Source organism: Rhinopithecus bieti, unplaced genomic scaffold, assembly GCF_001698545.2.
Source record: "Rhinopithecus bieti isolate Rb0 unplaced genomic scaffold, ASM169854v2 scaffold_2572, whole genome shotgun sequence".
NCBI lineage: Eukaryota > Metazoa > Chordata > Mammalia > Primates > Cercopithecidae > Rhinopithecus > Rhinopithecus bieti.
The window spans coordinates 860,147-885,824 of NW_016804595.1; the positions used below are offsets into that span (position 1 = coordinate 860,147).

At 40.3% G+C, this 25,678-nt stretch overlaps 2 protein-coding genes across 2 annotated transcripts in view; both read right to left on the minus strand.

The window, feature by feature from the left end:
• Positions 1-13,582, minus strand: part of GTF3C3 (general transcription factor IIIC subunit 3) — a 34,351-nt gene extending 20,769 nt beyond the window's left edge. Inside the window, exons 1-6 of the mRNA XM_017869301.1 lie at positions 13,302-13,582; positions 11,607-11,718; positions 6,641-6,831; positions 5,092-5,215; positions 3,640-3,831; positions 2,968-3,133 (exon numbers count right to left, since the gene is read on the minus strand). Coding sequence (XP_017724790.1) covers positions 2,968-3,133; positions 3,640-3,831; positions 5,092-5,215; positions 6,641-6,831; positions 11,607-11,718; positions 13,302-13,403 — 887 coding nt within the window. The 5' untranslated portion in view covers positions 13,404-13,582. The remainder of the gene's footprint in view (positions 1-2,967; positions 3,134-3,639; positions 3,832-5,091; positions 5,216-6,640; positions 6,832-11,606; positions 11,719-13,301) is intronic.
• A 4,093-nt stretch (positions 13,583-17,675) lies between these two features.
• On the minus strand, positions 17,676-22,536 carry CUNH2orf66 (chromosome unknown C2orf66 homolog; the record flags this gene model as incomplete). The annotated part of the gene is made up of 3 exons (XM_017869294.1): positions 17,676-18,511; positions 20,563-20,761; positions 22,354-22,536. Coding segments are annotated over 2 exons (363 nt in total), but the record flags the coding sequence as incomplete, so codon positions are not given.
• Between the last annotated feature and the right edge of the window lie 3,142 nt (positions 22,537-25,678).

Sequence of the window (25,678 nt, forward strand, 5' to 3'; positions counted from 1 at the left end):
GCCTGGGCTCACTTTCTTCCTTCTCCAAGGCCCAACATTATAATTATTCCTTTGCATACATCCTCAGTCCTCTTGCCCTGCTCTCCCTTGATCAAAATCACTCAATAAAACCCCAAGCCTGGTTAAAATACACCTATATCTACTCTTCACCACCACCTGCCAGCTGACCATGTCGACTGGTCTCACTCTAAATTGATGACCAATAGCCTCAAGCAGGTCCATGGTATTGATGAGCAGTATTACTAGTACCTATTCAGTACTTCTCAAACTTGAATGTGCATATGGATCAACTGGCTATCTTGTAAAAATGCATACTCAGATCCAGTAGAGCTGGGGCAGGCCTGAGATCCTGCATTTCTGACAAGCTTCCAGGTGATGCAAATACTGCCAGTCTGTGGGGCAGTAATGTCCTAGACAACTACTGACATCTTCTCTCTCTCTTCAAACCGCCAGCAGTCTCCCAGTCCTACTCTCAGTTGATGGCCTTTCTTGATATGTTTACGAAGGAAAGAGAATTAAATCAGAACATCCCACATATTTCCAGCACATCTACCTACCATTCTCTTTTTAACCTAATCCAATCAGTTTTGCCTCTCCCTACTCTGCCAATATTTCTAATCTCCTTGTTGCTAAATCTGTCAATTCTCAATGCTCATTTTATGTGATCTATTTGCAGTATCTCACACAGATGATCATTCCTCCTCCTTGAAGTGCTTTCTTCAATTAAATTCTAGAACATCATGCTGTTCTCAGTTTCCTCCTACTTCACTGGCCATTTCCTTTTAGTCTCCCAGCTGTTTCTTCTTCCTGACTTGTAAACACTGAAGTGCCTTAGGGTTCAGTCCTCTACACCCTGTCCACCTCCCCAACCCACCCCTCATACTCAATACATCAGAAAATCTTGAGAGCTCAGCCTTCAAAATACATACATAATCTGATTACTTCGTACCAGTTCCTGCTGCTTACATCCTGGTCCACGTTACCATTTTCCCTTCTATGTATCACTATAATAATTTCCTAACTGGTCTCCATGCTTCTGCCCTTCCACTATTCAATCTGTTCTCAAAAGAGCAGCCAGAATTGATGCACTTAAAATTTAAGTCAGACTATGTCACTTTTCTACTCAGAACCCTCCAGTGACTTCCAAACTCATTCAGAATAAAAGCCAAAGCCCTTACAATAGCCCAAAAGGGCTAAAGATCTATTCTTCTGATACCTCTCTGCACTGCTCCCCTTAATTCTTCAGCTTCCCTAACCATACTTTGTACTTGCTATTTCTTTTACCTGTCATACTCTTCCCTGAATATCTGTTCTCGTACCTACTTCAATGCACCTTTAGTCAGTAGGACCATAAAACAGAGAATTAAGTCCTTCTCTAATCACTCTATCTAAAATAACACACCCCACCCTACACATCAAATTCCTATCCCTTTTTCCTGCTTTATTTTTCTTCATATCACTTATCAACATCTGATGTACTACATATTTAGCTGTTTATTTATTGCCTATCTCTCTCACTGAAATGTAAGCTATACAAGAATGGGATTTTTAAAACTTGCTCAACAGTAGATACCCTGGTTTCCTGTACAGTACCTAGTGCCAAAGATATATTCAATATTTCTGGAGGGAAAGTAGGGACCAAAGGGAAAGCCTAAACAGAAGTTACAGTGATAGAATTCCATGTAGGAAAGACCTCAATGGCAGTGGCAGAACTGACAATCATCACTCTTTCCCAAACAAGTATTATATCTAATAGACATGGAAAACCAATTTACTATCATAGGCCACCTAACATTTCACAAAGTCAAAGGCTACTGGACTAACCACTGTGACAGCTACACAGATTTAACTAACAGCAAATAACCTGAGAAGACCCTCAGTGCTCATGGTATTCCATCAGGGATCAACTTAGGGTTGCCTTGCCTCAGCAAATTTCCTAGAAACGTTTTCTAGTAGTCCTATGCAACCCATCCCTGGGAGGGTAAGGGACAGTTTCACAGCTAAGCATCATTGTGATAAAGGCTATAGAATTAATAGGGTCACCCCAATGTACCCTGATGGAGATGGTTACTCCTAGAACAAAATATCGTCTGATATCCCTAGAATAGAAAGCATATCACAAGGCATTACTCAGCAAAAATGTTTCCTTTGTTCTGCTGTGCAGCATACCAGAGAAGTAAATGCAGTAGGGCATATTTTAGAATAAAATATATACCACAGTCAATAATCTGCCAACTGTAAGAGAATTTTTATAGTCTTAAAATACTATATACTGGCTCAAGATAAAATAATAGAAGATCCCAAACCATTAACATTTCATTGGCAAATCTGCAATAAAAAATACTTTTTTCATTATTGCAAATATACACAATTTCAACTAAGTTTGGAAACCTGAGAACCTACTCATCCTTTTAGGACATGTCCCATTTTTAAACCTCTGAGCACTTGAAATGTAACCTTATATACACAATTTTCTAAGCAATGCCACAGTTGACTTGGAAACAGAAAAGTACTGAAAATTCGGTACAACCTAAAAACAGGGCTGGGCATGGTGGCTCGTACATGTAATCCTAGCACTTAGGGAGGCCAAAGAAGAAGAAATGCTTGAGGTCAGGAGTTCGAGACCAGCCTGAACAACACAGCAAGACCTTGTCTCTGCAGAAAAAAATTAAAAATTAGCCAGGTATGGTGGCGTGCACCTGTAGTCCCAGCTACTCAGGAGGCTGGGTGACAGGATCACTTGAGCTCAGAAGTTCACGGTTGCAGTGAACTATAAACACGACATTATACTATAACACCAGCCTGGGTGACAGAGCAAGATCCTGTCTCAAAAAACAAAACAATAAAATACATAAGGCAAAACACTTCTTGAACTTCAATGAAAAGTACATTCTATTCCAAATATATGCTTTGATTTGCAAAATAAGATTAACAGCAGCAACTAGATATGTTACACTCCAAACTTACTTTGCCATATCTCTAGCCAGCTGCATAAAACGTTCGCCATCAGATGGAGACAAAAGGTTTAAAATACGCCTATAACCATCCATGGCCATTTTATGATCACCCATCTGTTCGTAAAGGCTTGATCGCTCCCACAGATAACGGACATTGGTAGGTTCATATTTAAGAGCTAAAAAGAAAGAAATACAAATTATTTACCACAAAAAGGGGTGCATGGTACCTGGGTGTGATCCATCATCTTCTCAGAAAATTTAATAAGCAAACTAATTCATCAATGAAACAAAAGGAGTTATTCTGAATAATTGTATTTTCATAGGAACTCGACGAGGTTTGATGTAACACCAGATAGAATCTGAATCTCAATAGTAATCTTCTTCTTAATGTGGTCAATCTAGTCTGATGTTAATCCTCAAGGAACAGCTTAGAACCAACACCGATCTTAGTGGGAAACTGAAGGTACTATTCATCTACCAACTTTTGTGTTGTATTATCTCACAACACTCAAAAAGTCCCTGACAAACATGAGAAGAGAGGAACCCCAAATACCTCTAGAATACCAGACAATAGAAACAAATTTATCTCAGCCAAAATAACACTCCAGAGTAGCAAATACAATGATCAAAAAACCTACTATGTAACATCTTATAAAAGTGAAAAAAAATGTTTTTTAATTACCTTTTGTATAGCAAAAAATAGCCTGCTTAATATTGTCTTGTTCCAGAGACATTTCTGCCAGTCTAACCCATTCTTCTGTGTCACTGGGATTTAAATGCGCAGCAATCAACTCAAACTGCAATGATTTTTCCATGTCACCTTGGTCCTCATATATCATGGCAAGAGTAGAGAATGGCTCATAAGCCAGAGGAGCTATAACAAATTAAAAAAATAAATTCCATTGGCTGAGAGAAGAGGCTTGAGTTGATGTCAATCCCATGGTTCAAACTGTGTGTCTTTTTTTAAATACCTAAACTCTTCAAATCACTCTAGCAGAATTATACAAACTGCTTAAGACGAGTTAAAATAAATGCTAGATTACATCTGCTTTATTTTCATACATTTTAGCATTTTAAAGCATTGCTTTCTCTAAGCAAGGTATAATTTCATGAAAATCCTAATCTCTACCACATCTTCCTCATGAAAATCCCCCTTTGCTCAGGATAAACATGGCTCAGTATCAGCAAGTTCATCCCAATAAACACCAGCCACATCAGTGGGGCTGAATCTTCATGATTTAGCTCCCACACCAAGGAGTATAGTATGAATGAACAGATGATCCCTAAGCAGCAGCTAAATGGATATCAAAGTGACTGGCTAATCTACATTTCTGAAATACTGTTTCTGAAACAAAACTCAAAGATTATGAGGTATTAAAGTCAATGATTTTTGTCAGAAACAATTATAAACTAAATTAATGGGAACAAATAATACTGGAAAGTAGGAACCAAATGAAATATACTAAAAGAAAAAGTCTGTTTAATCTTAAGCAATAGCCTCAAATTACTCTAATGAATAATACAGGAAATTATCATAAGACTTCTAAAAGGACCCTAGTCTAACCAAAAAGAAATGCCAAACTATTGAAAAGATAAAAGTTCACTGTATTACAGCTATCCAAACCACTCTGCAGAGCATAATTTGGCAACACATCAAGGAAAGAAAACAATAAATATAAGTAAGTAGTTTAAAAAAAAACCACACTGAAGGTATCATTCAATATGCCCAAGACGCATCATTTAATTGATAAGATGACAAGTTTAAACTGTCTTTTACCAAAAAATAGATAACGTCATCTAGTACTGCATGATCTAGAAAACAAAAGGATAAAAGAAAGCTCTTCAAGTGGTTTTAATATAATGTATTTGCCATACTGACAATTCAAGTCTAAATCCTTCGACTGAAACATTTAAAAAAAAAAAAGTAACTGTGAAATTCAACAAATATTAATGACATCTCATTGAATCATACTCTGAGATTTTCATTTTCTTGTGAAAAGTGGCAATTACCATTACCACAATCACCCTTAAGCTTCTGAACATATTTTCCAAATAGTACTGTGAGGTGCTACCCCATTTGTTTTAAGTCAGACTATTAAACTGCTATTATTAGTAAAATCCCCACAGAAAACACCTTGTCTTATGATTTCCATGCACATCAATATCGCTTCTTCACGTTCTCCTCGAGCAAAACGAATGTTGGCTTCACCCATGAGACCTCTCAGAGCTCTGGGAAGTTTACTCCGAGGTCTTTTCTCCTGTATGGAAGAAAAATGACATTTAGATTAAAATATAGTGAAGTCTTAGATTTCAGTTCCAACCATATTAATAAAAATAGAATATAATAAAACTGAAATTCTCCTTTAAACATTTTCAGTTTTCGAAACTCAGAACTAAATAGTTGCAATTCCAATTGACTCTTTAACATTAAAGTTTATAAAGTCAAAATTGGCCATTCTTGTAATCCCAGCACTTTGGGAGGCTGAAGCAGGTGGATCACTTGAGGCCAGGAGTTCGAGACCGGCCTGGCCAACATAATGAAATCCATCTCTCCTGAAAATACAAAAAAATTAGCCACCAAGCCAGGCATGGTGGCGCACGCCCATAATTTCAGCTACTTGGGAGGCTGAGGCATGAGAATCGCTTGAACCTGGGAGGCAGAGGTTACAGTGAGCCAAGATCACACGACTGCATTCCAGCCTGGGTGACAGATCAAGACTGTCTCATTAAAAAAAAAAAAAGTCTAAAACTCAATTGCAGGAAAAAAAAGGGTCAGGAGTTACTAAATTACTAATTAGAATAATAACAAATATAGAGCTGGATGCTGCAAAATGGATTTATATTCCAGGATTATGATGTAATCTACTGAAGATCTCCTTTCTTTCAAATTTATCCACTCAAAATGAACTTGTTTAAAAAAGTATCAAGTTATAGTATGGACATGGACATATTTTTTAAGACAGAGTCTCACTCTGTTGCCCAGGCTGCAGTGCAGTGGAGTGATCTCAGTTCACTGCAACCTTGATTTCCCGGGCTCAAGCATCCTCCCACCTCAGCCTCCAGGGCAGCTAGGACCACAGGAGTGCACTACAACACCTGGCTAGTTTTTTAAAAAGTTTCTTGTAGAGACAGAGCCTCACTATGTTGCCCAGGCTGATCTCAAACTTCCTTGGCTCAAGCAATCCTCCTGCCTCAGCCTCCTGAAATGCTGCCATTACAGGCATGAACCACTGTGCCTCACCAGTATGGACCTTTGAATAGCAAACCTGCAGTCCATTTTCACACATGCAATAATTAAGGTTGTGTCTGTGTGTCTGTTAGATTCCACCTTTCTAGCATCTCTTAGAAAATAAATGGCCTGATTGGTTTAAATGAGCCACTTTGCTTTGACTTTATTTATTGTATTGTATTTATTCTTTTGAGACAGGGTCTCGTTCTGACACCTAGGCTGCAGCCCTGTCTTCCCCAAGCTCAGGTGCTCCTCCTACCTCAGCCTCCAGAGCAGCTGGGCTATATAAACATTATCTAATAGGAAACATAATAAACAAATAACAACAGTTGTGTCATAGTATTTCCTTTCATATAGTTTGAATTGTTTCCCAGGTCTAACTTACAGACTTCTTTTTCAATTACTATGTCACTTTCTTCATTGTTTATAAATACCAAAATAAGTAACAATTTACTTTCATCATTTTCTTGGTTTCACGATTGAGAACCATCTCCAATACAAATACATCGCCAGCAGTGGGTTGCTCAGGTGTTTCTTCCTCCTCCTCCTCCTCTTCTTCCTCTTCCTCCTCATCATCTTCATTCTCTCCAAGCATGGAAGCAAAGACCTTGTGAACTGACTTACTCACTCCATCTGATGTTTCTCCTGAGAAAAGAGACATTGATGATGGGGGAAGGGGAGGAAGCTGCAGAATTCTCCGTGAAAAACAAGTATTTTCTAAGTATAAATTTTTACCCCAATAACACCAAATTTGAAAGTAAAAAATAGTAAATGAACACCCTCAAAAACCAAACCAAAGAAGAAAGTTATCACAAAGCCATGTATTTTATTCTACAGGAATAGCTGACTCATCCTTTAGGCCTCATCCAGATTTATAGGCAAATTTAACTGAAAAATCAGAAGCACATACAATAATAGGAAAAAAATAGAAGAATTATAAGACATAGACCTAAGAACTAAACAAGACTAGCAGTATGGAGCCCTGGTGGTATAGCATAGTGGTTCAAAGTGAGGGCTCTAGAGCCAAGCTGCCTGGTTCCAAACTTCATCTCCATCTATCACCAGCTGTGTAACCTAGGGGAAATTACTGAAGCTCCTCTATACCTCAGTTTCTTTTTGCAAAATGGGTTAATTTATAGGGCTACTCTGAGGACAAAATGAGTGTGAGTGTGTCTGTGTATATATACACTATGAATGCCTAGCATATAGTAAACACCCATTAATGCTATTATTAGTATTAAAATAGCTTTATTATTTCAGGAATAAAATACATGACATAGTTCATTTGTATCTCAGGATACCACCATAGTATAATATAATGATTTTTGAGTGTCAATAATGATGACTTTGAATGATCAAGAAAAAGTTAAGTTCAGAGGCCAATTTTCTGTTAAAGCAGAGACATTGCTATGGTTTTTATATTTGTCCCCTCCAAGTCTCATATTGAAATTTAATCCCCAATGTGCCAACACTGAGACATCTTTAAGAGGGGGCCTTTAAGAGGGACTGGGTCATGGGGCTTTGCTCTCATGAATGGATTAATCCATTCATGATTTAATGGGTTATCATGGGAGTGGGACTAGTGGCTTTACAAGAAGAGGAAGAGAGACCTGAGCTAGTATGCTCAGCTCCCTCACCATGTGATACCCTATATCATCTTGGGACTCTGGAGAGAATCCACAAAGGTCCTCAACAGATGTGGTTCCTCTGCCTGGGACTTCTCAGCCTCCCTAACTATAAGAAATAAATTATTTTTCCTTATAAATTACCCAGTTTCAAGTATTCTGTTATAAGCAACAGAAAACACAAAGATAGACATGTAACATATTTCTGGAAAAGTTCCAACAAAATAGTTAAAATTTTAAGTATATATATAGAGATATAAATATGTTCAAAAAATACATATTTGCTTTGAGATGAAGTTTCGCTCTTGTTACCCAGGCTGGAGTACAATGGCGCAATCTCGGCTCACCACAACCTCCACCTCCCAGGTTCAAGCAATTCTCCTGCTTCAGTCTCCCAGGGTAGCTGGGATTACAGGCATGTGCCACCACACCTGGCTAATTTTGTATTTTTAGTAGAGACGGGGTTTCTCCATGTTGGTCAGGCTGGTCTCAAACTCCCGACCTCAGGTGATCCACCTGCCTTGGCCTCCCAAAGTGCTGGGATTACAGGCGTGAGCCACCGCGCCCAGTCAAAAACTTTTTTTTTTTTTGAGATGGGGTCTCACTCTGTTGCCCAGGCTGGAGTGCAGTGGCATGATCCCAGCTCACTGCAGCCTCCACCTTCAGGGTTCAAGTGATTTTCATGCCTCAGCCTCCCGAATAGCTGGGATTACAGGCATGAGCCACCACATCCAGCTCATTTTTGTATTTTTTTTTTTTGAGACATAGTCTTGCTCTGTCGCCCAGGCTGGAGTGCAGTGGTGCCATCTCAGGTCACTGCAGCCTCTGCCTTCTGTGTTCAAGCAATCCATCTCAGCCTCCCAAGTAGCTGGGACTATAGGCGTGTGCCAACACACCCAGCTAATTTTTGTATTTTTAGTAGAGACGGGGTTTTGCCATGTTGGTCAGGTTGGTCTTGAACTCCTGGCCTCAAGTGATCCACCCACCTTGGCCCCCCAAAGTGCTGGGATTACAGGCGTGAACCACTGCACCCGGCCTATGTTCAAAAACTCTTATACATACTTACTTATGTGAAATGCTTCAAATGCCAAAGATGATGTCTAAATGAGATAATCAATGTTTAATGAAGAACAGATTTTAAAAGCTACATGTTCTGAGTAATAAATACTATTTTGAAGTCATAAGGATCATATTCAAGAATTCCGAATATTCAAAATAAAGATGAAAAGAAACATGTAAAATTTATCAGAGGAACAAAAGAGCAATCGTATGATCCACTCTAATACAAAGAAGCATTTGATAAAATCCAATACCCATTCCTAATAAAATTCTTAGTCAACTAAAAATGAAAGGGAATAATATCTTTTATTTCATGAAGAGTATCTACAAAAATTTTCCACAAACACAGCTAATGGTGAATTATTGCACGTTACTAAGAATGAGACAAAGTTGCCTACTACCACCACTTCCATTCAACATTTTACTGGAGGTCCTAGCCAATGTAATAAGAAACAAAAGGCATAAAGATGGCAAGGAAAGCCGGGCGCGGTGACTCAACGCCTATAATCCCAGCCTTTGGGAGGCCGAGGCGGGCAGATCATGAGGTCAGGAGATTGAGACCATCCTGGCCAACACGGTGAAACCCCGTCTCTACTAAAAATACAAAAAATTAGCCGGGCATCGTGGCGGGTGCCTGTAGTCTCAGCTACTCGGGAGACTGAGGCAGGAGAATGGCATGAATCCGGGAGGCAGAGCTTGCAGTGAGTGGACATGGCACCACTGCACTCCAGCCTGGGCGACAGAGCAAGACTCCATCTCAAAAAAAAAAAAGCAGGCAAGGAAAAAATAAAATTATCAGGTCACAGATGACATGATTATATACAAAGGAGACCCAAAACAAATCTACATACAAACTGTAAGAATAAATTAATTTAGCAAGGTTGCTGAACACAAAGTCAATATATAAAAATTATAGTTTAATATATCAGCAAATGAATTGAAAATGACATTAAAAGAAGATCCTATCTTCACAGTGTGTAAGAACGGTGTGAAGAGCAAAAATTTAGTGGTGTATTTAGTACCGCCCAGGGGAAAAGGAACGATTAGTGGCCATATAGTTCAGTTAGCTGACTGCCAAAGCTTGTTCAAAACTGACCCCTTCTGCTCTGAATACACGCTCATACTCACCAAGAGTCTTGGTAGAGTCCTGGGACAATTCCTTACTAGGAAATTAGGAGCTTCACATCTTAAAAGGATGGATGAGATTATCTGAGCTGAAGCCAGCCAGTCCTTGTGGGCCTCACTGCTCATGGTGAGCCTGAATTGGACTCAGTTCACTCCTTTTTTAGGGCCTGATGGCTAGCTTTTGGGAGCAGCTTTAAACAGGACTGACAGGCACCCACTTGTGCCTGCTGCTATAGTAGCAATTCAAACACCTGAGGACAGAAGAGCAGCTCTTCCCCTCAGCAGATAAGGAAGGAACCACAAATCGTGAGAACAACTTCAGTCAGCTGCCTTTTTTTCTTCATCTTTTAAGTTCAGGGGTACATGTGCAGGATGTGCAGGTTTGTTACATAGGTAAACATGTACCATGGTGATTTGCTGCACAGATCATCCCATCACCTAGATATTAAGCCCAGCATCTATCAGCTGTTCCTGATGCTCTCCCTCCCGCAACACCCCTACTCCGAAAGGCCCCAGTGTCTGTTGTTTCCTCACCCCCTTTTGTCCGTGTTCTCATCATTCAGCAACCACTTGTAAGTGAGAACATGCGGTATTTGGTCTTCTGTTCCTGTGCTGGTTTGCTGAGGATAACGGCTTCCAATGCCATCCATGTCCCTGCAAAGGACATGCTCTCATTCCTTTTTATCAGCTGCCTTTTCCACCCCACTTTCCTGGCAGAAAAGAAATCATAACCCCAGTTTTCCCTCCTCTTTCCCCCTTTTTCCCCACGTGGTCCAGGCAGATAAGAACAAATCTTGTTTCTTTTCTGCCCATGCTATGACTGTCTGTTCTCTGTGTGAATGCTTATTTGTTTCGAGGGAAAAGAACCAAATTGTACTTCTAAACCCTAGAACTAGACTGCTGTTATCAGACCCTATACATGAAGCTACATTCTAATTGAGTTTAGCATCCCAGTTAACTTGATATGGTAGTAAATGGATACCCTGAGATATTATCAGCATTCTGATCCCTGGAAAAGGGTATCAATCACTGAAAATTAATAAATTTGCTTAGTAGTTAATTAAGCTACAATGAGTTTAATTACTCTGGGTGCACTAACCAAATTTAGTATCTGGACATGCAAAGCTGAGAACTGGATGCTAGAATGATGTAGCCTACCAAGACACTGTGCAGTGTGTGAAGTTCCATGAGGGCAACCAACATGCCTTCCACACTAACATTTCTATCTTTTCTCCCTGTAACTAAAGCAGTGGTTTGGAAACCACTTTATATCGAAGTGTAATTTATTATAATTTGAGGGACTATAGTCTGGAAGTGTTCAGTTACCAAATGAGAGGGCCAATTTAAAAAATAATCTTAAAAAGCACCCAAATACTGATGTCAATTTAAAACACTTTTCCAACACCAGAGCTCACAAAAAATAACCATCAAGGTATTCAATAACTCAACAAATATTTATTGGGCACCTACTACACAACCAAGCATTCTGCTCCTGATAAACCACATAATCAACAACAGAGAATCACTGCAATGAAAATACAATGTTTCACTAAATTACTCTGCTCACATACTCCAAACATTCATTGCAGGAAGCACATAATTTTAACATACCTTCACTGACATCTTTGTCTTGGGATTTGGTAGAGTTAATTCCTGATGACGATGGAACTTCAGAGTCATCGGGATTTTCTTCAGCTGATAACTTTCCTTTTTCCTGAAGACTCTGTGATTGGAAATTAATTAATGATTCCAAAAAATAATGCAGACTTAGCTCTCCCCAGCCACAGAGTATCTGGTTCTGGTCCTAGCTTCGCCACTCAGGCATTCTGTGACCATGGGTTGGCAGTTTATAGAATAGGGCATTTGCCTCATTTTCTAGTCCTACAAAACTTGAGCTGTGAACACATACACAGTAGGTGGAATCTAAGTTTGAATACTGTCAAAGCATTTCAAAGTACTTAGATCTTACCCTTCAATCTGTCATTTGTAAAACTAAAATTTAAAAATCTTAATAATTTCATTAATGAACACATTGTATCCTAATATTTTAAATAAAAAGATGACTTGGTGGCTCACGCCTGTAATCCAACTACTTTGGGAGGCCAAGACAGGCGGAACCCTTGAGCTCAGGAATTTGAGACCCGCCTGAGCAACGTGGAGAAACCCCGTCTCTACAAAAAATATAAAAATTAGCAGAGTGTGATGGCTCACATCTGTGGTCCCAGCTACTTGATGGCTGAGGTAGGAGGACTGCTTAAATCCAGGAGGCGAAAGTTGCAGTGAGCCGAGATCGCATCACTGCACTCCAGCCTGGGTGACACAGCGAAACTCTGAAAATAAAATAAAATAAAATAAATGAAAAGATGAGTCCATACTAGTCGCATGAATTATTAAAGAATCTGCCGGCCAGGCACAGTAATCCCAGCACTTTGGGAAGCCGAGGAGGGTGGAACACGTGGTCAGGAGTTTGAGACCATCCTGGCCAACATGGTGAAACCCCATCTCTACCAAAAATATAAAAATTAGCCAGGCGTGGTGGCAGGCGCCTGTAGTCCCAGCTACTCGGGAGGCTGAGGCAGGCGAATGGCTTGAAACCAGAAGGCCGAAGTTGCAGTGAGCCGAGATCGTGCTACTGCACTCCAGCCAGGGCAACAAGAGCGAAACTCTATCTGAAAAAAAAAAAAAAAAAAGAATCTGCCAGCGAACTTAAAAGGTTTCATTACTTTTATTTTCTCTTGGACTTGAAGTAAGCAAGAAGATACAAAAGTTCAGATATTTCTAAGTATGGGGAAAAGGTATGGGTAAAGATTATCTTCTTATCGGACAGTACTTTTCATGAACTATTACTTCACACCAGTGGGAGACTCCTCAAAAACAGGAGCTCAATCGTTCCAGTTCAGAAAAGGAGACACTGGGGCCTAAAGAAGAAAGGTGAGCTACCCACCCACCGTCACAAAACGACTTAGTGGCAAAGCTAGGACTAGAACCTGAGACTGTAACTCCAAACTCTTCTCCCCACCTCTCATTTAACTTACCAGCGTTAAGCTACCCTGAAATAAAAACGTAGTATTGGGGGAAAAAGAAGAGGTTACCACCAAGACGAAAGGTTTTCGGTGAGCGAAAACGTTTTAAGGATTTTAGCACAGGGATGAGGGGTGAAAACCGGAGTTTCGGTAAGATAAGGAAGAAGCTGCTGAAAGTTCCCAGCCCGCCCCCACCACGGTGAAAGCGGTCGTCTGGGTCCCCGACACCTAAGTGTATTCGGGCAACGAGAGTGAAGGGCACCGAGGCCTAGCATCGCCTCACTTTCTTCTCGCGGGTTTTTCTCTCTTCTCTCCGCCGTTCGAACTCCTCGAAGGAGATTTTCCCTTCCAAGTAGTCGATGAGTTCCGGACTGAACCCTGACATGTTTGCAGGGTCTGTCCGTGCAACCCCAGGAACCGGGACAGAGAACCGGAAGAGCAGCGCTCGCCAGACGCTTTCTTGCCAGGGCCAGCGAACAAGGAACCGGCGTCCTTCCGCGAAACCCGCCGGGTCTGCGCCGCAGCCGCAGCACTCAGGTTCCGCGTAGGCGCCAGGCCGGGACCTATATATAGGAGGCGCGCCCCTTGCAGACTCGGTCGGCCGACGCTCTCAGCCATCGGTTTGGTTATTAGATAGCTCAAAAAAAAAAAAAAAAAAAAGCGCTTTAAACATATTCTCTTTAAGCTGGGTGATTTCCCTCAATTCTTCACCAAGTGTTAGTTTCATTCTCCCAATCCATTTTTTTTTTTTTTAGACGGAGTCTCGCTCTGTCGCCCAGGCTGGAGTGCAGTGGCGCGATCTCGGCTCACTGCAACCTCCGTCTCCCGGGTTCAAGCGATTTTCCTGCCTCAGCCTCCCGAGAAGCTGGGACTACAGGCGCCCGCCACCACGCCTGGATAATTTTTTGTATTTTTAGTAGAGACGGGGTTTCACCGTGTTAGCCAGGATGGTCTACGATCTCCTGACCTCGTGATCCGCCCGCCTCGGCCTCCCAAAGTGCTGGGATTACAGGCGTGAGCCACCGCGCCTGGCCTCTCCCAATCCTTTTTCTTTCCTGAAGGTTCTTTAAATTAGCTTGGTCACTGCTGTGTGATATTTTTTTCTTAATTGAACCATTTACTCTGCCACGTGCATGTTTCACTCTCCAGTTTTCCCCTGCCACAGAAAGCTAAAATCCTTCCCCAATGTATGCTTTAAATTTCACTCCCGCCATTTCTCCCTCACCCGCGCCCTGCTCCCACCCGAAATCCTCAAACTCTCCCTTTCCTCAAGCACCTTCTCAGTCTGCAAACGCGTTCACCTGGGCTTCCTGTTACACGTCTCCCACCCAAGTTTTCTTCCTTTCCTAACAGCAAACTTTCAGAAAGAACCAAATACTTAGTATGGTTACTACACACTGTTGCCCGTATTAGTGTATAATAAATATATAGGCCATCTACTGTTTTATACATATTACATACATTTCTAAAAATAATCCTTCCTTCTCAGTAGGTGTTATTCCTAATGCTATTGTCTCTAAAAAGTAGTAGAGCCAGGATTTGAACCCTGGTTTCTGACTCCAGGTCCCATGCTTGGAACTATAATATACTGCCTCCTCTGAATGGTATGGTTTTTCAACTTCTACACACTCCTGTGATTTATATTTTCCCTTATATTATAATTATCTATTTGTCCAATTCTAGAGACACTAGCTGTAAACATCTTGACAACAGCCCTGATGCATCATTGTAAACCCTACTGTATGGCCTAATAATTTGTGCTGAAAACACATTTGTGAATTGTATTGGATGGAACTGAAAGTGCCTTTGGAACCTGGGGCAAGGTAGCTGGAGTAGGGAAATGAAGCTCAATATGAAGCTAAGGTTAAAGACAAGTTACGGGGAGAGTATCACCTAGCCATCTTTATGACAATCCTGGCAAGGATAAACAGCAGAAGGATGGGAGAATGAGAGGCCAGGACCTGCAAGGACAGGACTGCCAGGTGAGAAAAAAAAATATCTCGCAGCTGGAAGTCATTCCCTTTCTCATGAGGAAGGATCCTCAGAGTCCTACCTGGGTATAAAATATGGAAGGTGAGCAGGGTGGAGTATGTTAAAGCAATCCACTTAAACCACTTACAGGGAAATTCTCCCCTAAATTTTTCCAGACAGTGGAGGAACTGTGTCTAAGAGGAATTTAGGAATCTTGAGTCCTAACTCTCCTAGGGGAAAAGAAGAGAAATCAAGTGAGGAGGGATGGTTACCTATAAGGAGAATATTCTCCTAAGACCCAGATGACTTAGACTATCTTGTCTTATTGTTGGCTATCTGGAATATGGGAATAACAATTCTGGAGATATAGATTCATATTATGAAGAACAGGAAGCAGTGAACAAGGGGTAGGAGGGTGGTTTTTTTGTTTGTTTTGTGTGTGTGGTTTTTTTGACTATGGAACACCTTAATGACATGAAAGTTATTTTAGCAGTCAGACTGTTGCAACATATCTTGAAATTTCAATCTTTCTGTTTTTCTTTCCCCTACTTCCTTGGGAGAGATTTGTCTCCTGATGAGTCAGAGGTATCCACATTACCTTGAGATGAAGTGGAATGGTTATGGCCATAATAAAAATACATTCAGGCTTGTTTTGAAAATCAAAATGGAAAGTCTGGAGGAAGCAGAACATTGAATTTTTACCATGACCATATAATTAAAAGCATACATTCTTTCTTCTTGCCAGGGAAAAGAGCCAGGATGGGCTGGGACCCTATGTAGGAGACTATTTTTCCATGGCTTTATTAATTGTTCTGAAAAAGCTTGTGATACCTTTGTTCTAGGCTAGCTTTTCAAGGCTGTTTTCGAATCAAACAGCCTTGAAAGGTGGAGCTATTGTCTCTTTCTTGGGCAGGGAACACATTTTTTTTCCGAACAGTATAATAAATGTTTCCCTCTGGGCAAAGTTTGGGCGTGTTTGCTAGCAGTGCCATTAGAAGAGTGGGGATTTCCTAAGTTTGGAGTTCCTCAGCTTTGGCACAAACCCACTTGTGCACAGCATACCCCTGGACGCACATTCACATGGCCCCCTTGATACTTGGGGAGTAAGGAAAACTGATGTAAATGTAAAACTCATGTCACTACCTGCCATGCCATCAGTAAGAAAGTCAGTTGTCTCAGACATAAGATGTCTCATGTATCTGCCAAGTTTGATAAAAGTGTAAAAAGCTAGTGTGTAGCTTGCAAGTAGGATAAAAGCTCACACTCTTAACAGTTCTTGGCCACCCTAGATCTGGGACAGAGGACAATAGGCCAAGTGCTGGGGAATGAGACACTCACTGAAGAGGAGCAGAGGCTCCTTTCAGTGTTGAGAGATTGCCAGGGACCTATATAGGGAAGTATCAGAGACTCCTCCAGAGCCTAAAACACCTGCAGAACATCATTTGCATTGGAACAAACACTACATACACTTCATCTATGTTCTGGCGGTAGTTCTCGGCCAAGAGCAAAATCATTTCCCTAGTGAATTTTAGAAATGTGTGTAGGGAGGTTTTGGGGTTTTGTTTGTTTGTTTGTTTGTTTGAGACGGAGTCTCGCTCTGTCGCCAGACTGGAGTGTAGTGGCACGATCTCGGCTCACCGCAACCTCCATCTCCCGGGTTCAAGTGATTCTCCTGCCTCAGACTCCCGAGTAGTTGGGACTACAGGCGTGAGCCACCACGCACAGCTCATTTTTGTATTTTTACAAGAGACAGGGTTTCACGATGTTGACCAGCCTGACCAATATGGTGAAACCCGCCCCCCCCAACTAAAAATACAAAAATTAGCCAGGCATGGTGGCAGAAGCCTGTAATCTCAGCTACTAGGGAGGCTGAGGCACGAGAATCACTTGAACCCAGGAGGCATAGGTTGCAGTGAGCCGAGATCGTGCCAGTACACTCCAGCCTGGGCGACAGAGTGAGACTCCATCTCAAAAAAAAAGAAAAAGAAAAAAATTCCAGCTGAAGGATGAATGCCCGTGCCCTGAAACTTTGCGAGCTCATAGCTAAATGTCCCATGTGGATGCCCTTCCTTTTCAATGCCCTGAAACTGGTAAGTATTCCCTTTGTGGAGGTCTTAACACCCAGAGCAGGGACAGTATTAAGAAAGGGAAAACCAACCACTAGTACTTGGAACTCGACAGAGGTGAAAAACTCCCTACCACTCTACCATTTATACCAATAAGCTATACTTTTATAAGGAATAGCTCATCAAGAATTACTTAACATTTTTTAAATGGCAAGAAAAAAAGTTTTGACATTAACTAAAAGCAGCTTCCATTACTGTGTGAAGACTGGATGAATAGCACATGTTTATTTCAATTCAACAAGTATCTATTGAACAATTGCTCCATGCTAGGCATCGTACTAGGTGCTGGGGAAATATAAGTGAATTAGATATGGTCTCTGCTCACAAAGACCTCATGACTCTTCAGGGGAAACAGACTCATATATGACTAATTACAACAGAACATCTTAAACCAGACACAAAATCTGTTCTTGCACAAATATTTTATTCTTCATATACAATATCAATAATCCACCAAAAAAAAAAAAAGCCACAGTCAACTATTTTGAAATGCACAGACTAATGTTAGGACAATGTTGCATTTTAGTGCAACATTCCTTTTGCAGGAATCATAGAGAAGATGATGCAGCTATCTATAAAGATACAGGAAAAGCAGCTATTCCAAATGTGAATATGGGAATCAGAATAACTCAGCATGAGCTAGAGTAAGGAGGGCAGGGGCTGGTTGGAAAGAGAGGAAATCACCTGTTTCTACTTTTCCTTCCTGAAGAGGTTGTGTATGAGAGCAAGGGCTGGGGCATTGCTAGAATATTTGATGTGGCACAATGTCCACCTCTGAATATTCTGGCAAAGAGCATCTTCAGAGTCATTGACAACTTCTAGAATCCCGTGTTTGTTGTGGTTGTTTGCTTCCATTTTAACTTAATTGTGGCTGTTTATCACTTGCCCTCATTTCTTATGAAACTAAAACTGTGAGGTCTTTTAGTAGTGTATGCTGAACATGGGAATGCATCTTCTTTTTAGGAAAGGAAGACAAATTTTAAACCCAACGCCCTATCACATATAAAGAATTTTACTATACTAAAAGTGAGCATGTCCCTTTAAAAAAAAAATTGGTTGATAAAAGATAATAAAAGACAAGTTTTAAAAACAAGCTTAAAGAAACATCTAATTTAGATTATAATCTTTTTTCAGTTTGTGATGTTTTTGTAACTCCTACAAATACATGCACTGCTCTACATCAATATTTATGGTTGTACAGGAAAAACACTCCATAAATATGCATAGAAATCATAGTTCCAGCGATTTGTATGTAAATATGGAAATGTGGAATAAAATCATTACAAACTGAAAAATAAAAGTGAGGGGGAAAGAAACTCCACGAAAGTTTAGCTATGACAGTGGTTGAATTTTTCTAATGAGAGGCTTCATCTGTAGTTTTATAATAGCCAGACACCTGAAAGAACAAGACAATGTTACAATTAAATAGAAACTGAAGACTACACAGTCAAACCAACGACCCCCAGATCAACATATTTGAATGAAAACTCTTTTCTTCTTCATTTGCTCACCAGAGATGTAAGGAACATAGAGCTCATAATTATGAAATATACTCCAAATCAGAAGCTTTGTGTTTTGTTTTGTTTTTTTCATAAAGGTGAATAATTCCTGTTCTTTTAGGATACCACCAACTGAGTGCTTTATCAGTTTCCTGCCCTTAAATATTAACTCATTCCATGCTCACATGAAAGTATTTATTTGATATTTTCTATGATACTTTCTGTAAGGTAGAAACTAGTATCTGCAATTTACAGATGAACAAGCTGAGGCTTACAAGCAATTTATCTGCCTTTTACTAAGAGAGGTGGTATGCTATTAATAACTATTCTCTGATACCCTAAGGCCTAAGTGTAAACAATAGTCAAGAGAAAACTTCATTAACATCTTACTGTTTCTTCTATTTTATTTTCTCATTTTAGAACAATATCCAAGGGCATATTCCACATGCTAAGTTATACGTTCTTTTAAGAATAGCAATCATTATTTTTTAATCATCACATTTAAAAGAACTAATAATGAAAACCCTTTCACAAACACCATGAAGCGCAAGAAAGACATGCTTCCTCAGAATTTCAAAATTACACTTGTGGGAGAACGGGAAAAGATTTTAATTATGATTCCATTCCCTTTATCATTCAGCTAAACAAAAAGCTAATGGATTGAAATCATAATGTATTTGCTTGGAATTCCCCATACTTGTTCTTTTTTTTTTTTTTTTTTTTGTTTGTTTGTTTTTTTGAGACGGAGTCTTGCTCTGTTGCCCAGGCTGGAGTGCAATGGCGCCATGTCCACTCACTGCAAGCTCCGCCTCCCGGGTTCACGCCATTCTCCTGCCTCAGCTTCCTGAGCAGCTGGGACTAAAGGCACCCCCTACTACGCCCGGCTAATTTTTTGTGTTTTTAGTACAGACGAGGTTTCACTATGTTAGCCAGGATGGTCTCGATTTCCTAACCCCGTGATCCTTCCGCCTTGGCCCCCCAAAGTGCTGGGATTAAAGGCGTGAGCCACCGTGCCTGGCCAGTCATACTTGTTCTTTTTAAATGGTCGGCGTTGGTTTGATAGGAATGCTAAAGTAATAAGAGTAACGAAATTCGCTGGGCGTGCTGGCTCATGCCTGTAATTACAGCACTTTGGGAGGCTGAGGTGGGTGGATCAGGAGGTCAGGAGTTCGAGACCAGCCTGGCCAACATGGTGAAACCCCGTCTCTACTAAAAAAATTAAAAAATTTATCTGGGCATGGTGGCGGGCACCTGTAATCCCAGCTACTCGGGAGGCTGAGGCAGAAGAATCCTTTGAACCCGGGAGGCGGAGGTTGCAGTGAGCCAAGATCGCACCATTGCACCCCAGCCTGGGTGACGGGGTGAGGCTCCACCTCAACAACAACAAAAAAAGTAATGCAATTCAAATCTTAATAAATTTTTAAGTTTTTTCTATAAGAAAAATGCCATCCTTACTAATAGTCAACCTTTTCTTTCTATAGGTGAGGAAGTTCAAGTTCAAATATATGCATAATACTTTGTCCCCCAAAGAACCATTCTTTTAATTTTTAACTCCCATCTAATCCAACAACTCAATTTGACATATGTCTTTATGTAGATTTTCCACATAACTTAGCTATATCACTTGGTCTGGAAAAAGATACAGGTAAGAGTGTGGCCATGTTATTAATTTAATAATCCTATTAAGAGAGATAATTCTATTATTTTAATATGTCTCTGCCTGGATAACTATGCTTAAAAAATAAAAACTGCCATTTCTTTTTAAAACAAGACTGTAAAATACCTGAACCAAATCCAAATACTTAACAGTGAGGAGTATAAGCAGAACTGAGCACTTATTCCTATGAGGAAATAAAATTATTTTTTCAAATAAATACTTTCAAAATATCTACTTTATGGCTGACTTGTATGTTTAGACAGATCCTGCGAATAAAGGGCCAACTTTTACCTGAGCTCAGAAGAAACTTTCAGCCTTTGAGATAATTGTGAAAGGAGTTTTTCTGCTCTTCATAATCTGCAGATGCAGAAGCAGTAAGTTCTGATTGGAAAGAGAGAGGTCTAGGATTCTCATTCGTGGGGAAAGGATTTGGAAATGTTCCAAGATCAAGACCTCTGCCCTTAAAATATGCCTGAAGGCTTCTGAAAAACTAAAGAGAGAAAGAAAATGGTCAATGCCAGACATAAATGAAACACCAAAAATAAAGGTGATTTTTTTTCCCTCTATTTTTCCCCTGAATTGACTTTAAGGCTAATCTAAGAGGCAAGAGGTTGGAAATCAAAATCCAGAAATACAAGTACATGCTTCAAATACTTCTCCTCCCCTCCCCTGTACCTTCTTTCTGATATCTCAACCCTAACCAAAATAATTCACCATTTTTTGTGAAAATTGAAGGAAGACTATGGAACAGCACCACAGTCGAAAGATTCATTGTGAACTATCTGAGTACTAAGGTCAAAGATGAAAATGAACTCCATAATAAGCAGCTCAGTATCTCCTCTTCCTTAAGATGAGATCTCTGTCACTGCCTTCTTCGATGGTTTCTTTTCAGATTTCCATTAGGAAATGAACACAGAAGATGTGCAAAGTGCTACTTGCTTTGATGCAGGACAGGCAAACTCCCAAACTGGGGCTTAGCCCAGGAGGGTTCTTGGCTTTGCCCAGAAAAGAATTTAAGGGCAGGCTGACTGTGGTAACAATCTTTTATTGAAAGGTACTGCTCCTGCCAGAACAAGGCTAACTCACAGGTAGTGCACCCAGAGTTGACAACATACAGGTTCTTAGCAACTGTGTTTTTATCCATTTTTGAATATATGCAAATTAAGGAATGGGTTAATGCAAATAGAAGGGGGTTATTTAGAGCTTTCTAGGAAAGAGGTGGTAACTTTTGGGTCATTGCCATGGAAAGGAGTGGTAGCTTCCAGGTCATTGCCATGATATTTGTAAACTGTCATGGCACCAAGGGGAGTAGCATATCCTAATGAGCAATGAGACCAGGTCAGGATCACTTTTGTCGCCGTCTGCTGGTTTCACCCAGTGTTTTCATTTTATCCTGTCTGGACCAGATCCTGTTTTGGTCAGCAGCTGTGACCAGAAAACAAATCCTGCTGGTCTTTTATCTCAGTTTATTTTAATCCTATGTTTTTATATTTCACATCATTCACTTTAGAAAAACCATATTTCAAAATAGTCATGTCAACATGTTTATTGTATTTGGCATATTTTTTAAAGAGAATGTTTACTGATTTTTTGAATTCTATTTTATAGAATATGTTGAAAATATGCCCAGCAAATTGATACCCATGCAGGGCCAACTTTCAGTTTTTGCCGTTGAGCTTGGCAATTGCTAGTTACGTGATAATTTGTTTTATCATCAGTTCAATCTAAGCTATGCATGAGCAATTCCCTGTTACACTCTTGGTTTTGTATATGTATTAGAAGTCAAGGCTACAAAGTCAATGTGTATATAAGATCAGTTACAAATGAAATGCACTCTGTGTGTGTAAGATTGTTTCTAAATATAAATTTGTTTCTCTTTACAGAAACAAATGTAAACTGGCCAGAGAAACAATAGGTTGCCAACCACTAGGGTAGTAAAACTGTGGTCCAATCCTGTTGGAGAATCTTCTCAACCCTTGGTAGCCCTCTTTCCACTATGCTCTGGAAAACAGAATGCTGTGTGCATAAATCCAAAGAGGCATTAGTTCTATCCTGAAACCCAGGCCCCAGGTGTGTTCTTACCAGATCTCTGTTTCTGGGGTTGTTGAGTGGCTTCCATTTGTCTTTGTTTCTTAGTGTGGCTCCATTCACATGCCAAAGCAGCACCAGAGCAACACATAGTAGCAGGAGAGATGCTCTGGTCATGGTGGAGTGAAGCTGAGTGAAAGAGGGCATGGGGGAGCTGTCAATGATCTTTGAGAGAGACAGTCAGGGAAGGGAGAGAGAAAGAGAAAACATCTGTAAAGGCAGACAAAGAAGGAGAAATGGCATACTGGTTCATCTACGTTTTACAGCCGTGTTTTTTCCAGATTGACTTCTAAATGAGGACCCCAAAATCCAGCTGATTAGCTTAAAGTAGCCCATCATGATGAGAATGTTATACAGTGATAAGCAAAACAAGTATGAACATAACATAGAAAGTCTGAGTATGCCTCTTTCCTCTTTGAATAAAAAGTACTTTGTTGTCTCCAAAGAAACTGCAATTCTTAAAATAATAACAAAAAACAAAACCTTAAATTACTTTTAAGCCTTAAGACAGCAGTCTTAAAAAAAAAAAAAGAAAAGAAATTACTTCAGATACCCTGAGCTGAGAAATACACCTTACACACACATCTGAGACAGACAGACACATACCACAACAGTGTGAGTAGAGACTGTCTTCCACTCCAAGGTGTGAAATGAAAACTGAGACACATCATAGAAAAGGCTAATAAAGCTTACCAGGAGTTTGGTTTTGCCTGGTCCTCCTAGGTAATCCTGCCTGTAATTGGCAAGGCGGATTCATGGGTACTTATAACCAATGGATTGGGTGCAGGTGGAAGTCACTGACGTGAGCAGGGAAGTTCAAAAATAATGATTTCTTATTCATCCAGAGCACAAAGACTCTTGAGAGTCAGATCCTCAAGCTTTTTCAGGGATAAGCTATTTGCCTTAGAAATGCGGCAGCCACTCCTTGAACCACTAAATATTTTATGGGGATTTTATAAAACACACAAAGCGCTTCCACCCAGGCAAAGTGATTTTCTCCTTTTTTACTTTTAAGGGAAGGGATATACATAGCAGCTAGAAATATGATGATCATTATCCCACCTATTAGAATGTTCTTTGGGAGATACCCCTTTTCAAGTTAACAGCATTTTTTGAACAGAAAATTCTTTTGTGAGAGACAAAATTACTCTTTTGACCTATATCTTGTACTTTTCTGAGAATTCCAAGAAGCTTTACAAGTTTTAAATAGTGGCATCGTTTATCATAATAGCCCTTCAAAATAGAGCAAGAAGATAACACATGTTTCATGGAAAAAAGAAAAATTACTATACTTACAACATTCCATTGCTGAGTAAATGCCATCTGTAGAAAACGGTAGGCCGAGAAATTGGACTTGAGTTGTGACGTTGCTTTGGTTCCAATGATTTAGAACAAAATTTAGGACAAGATATTTGTTCAGAAGGTTGGTGATCTGGACTGGAAACTCTAGTCTCAGCCTTGCCATCTTGACCCTGGGCAAGTTACTATGACCTCTGCCCTTCATTTGTGCATTTCCTCTGTTTATTCAGTCAGTGGACTTTTAGAAAGTGCCTACTGTGTGCCAGGCACTGCAATAGGCTTTGAGGATGAAACGGTAAGAATAATAAATACAGTCCTTGCCCTCATTAAATAGAGTAGTAGGCAAGATAAATATTAATCAAATCATTATACAACCAAATATGTACATATAAGTGAACAATCGTTTTTATGAAATAGCGAGTGCTATGAAAGTACAGAAAAAGGAAATTTGACTTAGTCTGAGGGCCAGCGAAGGCTTCTGTGAGGAAATGACCTTACATCCAGTCAGTTGAATAGGAGTTGCCTAGGCAACCTGAGGAGGACAGAGGGAGAAGCATGTCGAACAAGGTGAACAGCTGTGCTAGGAATGGGACACATTAAAGGTACTGAAATTATACCAGACATAGAGGAAGCAAGCGAGGAGCCTGATGCAAGATGGGGCTGGAGAGGCAGTCAGATTATGATCTTTCAGCTACAAGTAATGCTTACTAATTAAAAGGGCTTTAGGCATCTAAGCAGCTTGATAATACTTGCATTTATTCTGGTTGCAGTGGGAAGCACAGACTGAGCTAGAAAAGAGGGCTGCACAAAGCCAGTTAGGTGGTTACACAGTAGTTCAGGCAGGAAAAGATGTTAACTTGGATTAGGATGGTGTTAGCACAGATGCAGAGATTATAGGTAGATCTGAGAGAGATTTATAAGGGATTGTTAATGTACTGGGTACTATGGGGTGGGGGGCTAAGGAGATGGGAGTTTCAAAACCAATTGCTAGGTCTGTGTGTTATGCAGGTGAGTGGGTTACAGTGCCATTCACCAAGACATCAAACCCAGGCATGGAGGAGTGAAGATCATCATTCCATTTGAAATGTGTTGAGTTAGAGGAGGCTTTGAGATTTCCTCGTGGGGATGGAGAGTATGCAATACTCTGGAGTTCAAAGGAGAAATCTGGGAAGGAAATGTAAATTTAGGAGTTGTTGGTATAGAAGTGAATGAGGGCCGGGCGCGGTGGCTCAAGCCTGTAATCCCAGCACTTTGGGAGGCCGAGACGGGCGGATCACGAGGTCAGGAGATCGAGACCATCCTGGCTAACACGGTGAAACCCCGTCTCTACTAAAAAATACAAAAAAAAAAAAACTAGCCAGGCATGGTGGTGGGCACCTGTAGTCCCAGCTACTCGGGAGGCTGAGGCAGGAGAATGCGTGAACCCGGGAGGCGGAGCTTGCAGTGAGCTGAGATCCGGCCACAGTACTCCAGGCCAGGTGACAGAGCGAGACTCCGCCTCAAAAAAAAAAAAAAAAAAAAAAAGTGAATGAGATTACGTCAGTAAAGGTTAGAATATGAGGAAAAAAGGGGGTCACAAACTTGAGCTTTGATAAATTTTAACATGTAACAGCAACATACAGGAATCTACAAAAGAGATCCTGGAGTTGACAGAAAATCAGTAAAGTATGGAAGCAAGAGAAGAAAGTGTTTCAAGAAGGGACACGCTGGATAAAATGGGTCTATGGAGCATTTGAACTGTTTTGGTAGAAAGTTAGATTAGAAAGGAGTGGATAGAGAGCAAAAAGAGTGAGTATAGCAAGCTCTTGGAAACGCAGCTATGAAAAGAAAGAAGGTAGTTACTAGAGTGAGAAGTAGAGCCAAGGAAAGGTGTTGTAGTTGTTAAAATGTGAGAGGCTTGTTTGTTTAAATGTCAGTGATTAGGTGAGTAAATGAACACCCCGGAATTTTATTACATCACTCCCTTTAAAGCCCTAGGACTTTAAAGTTGAAGTATCTAATAATATTGAAACATTGAATT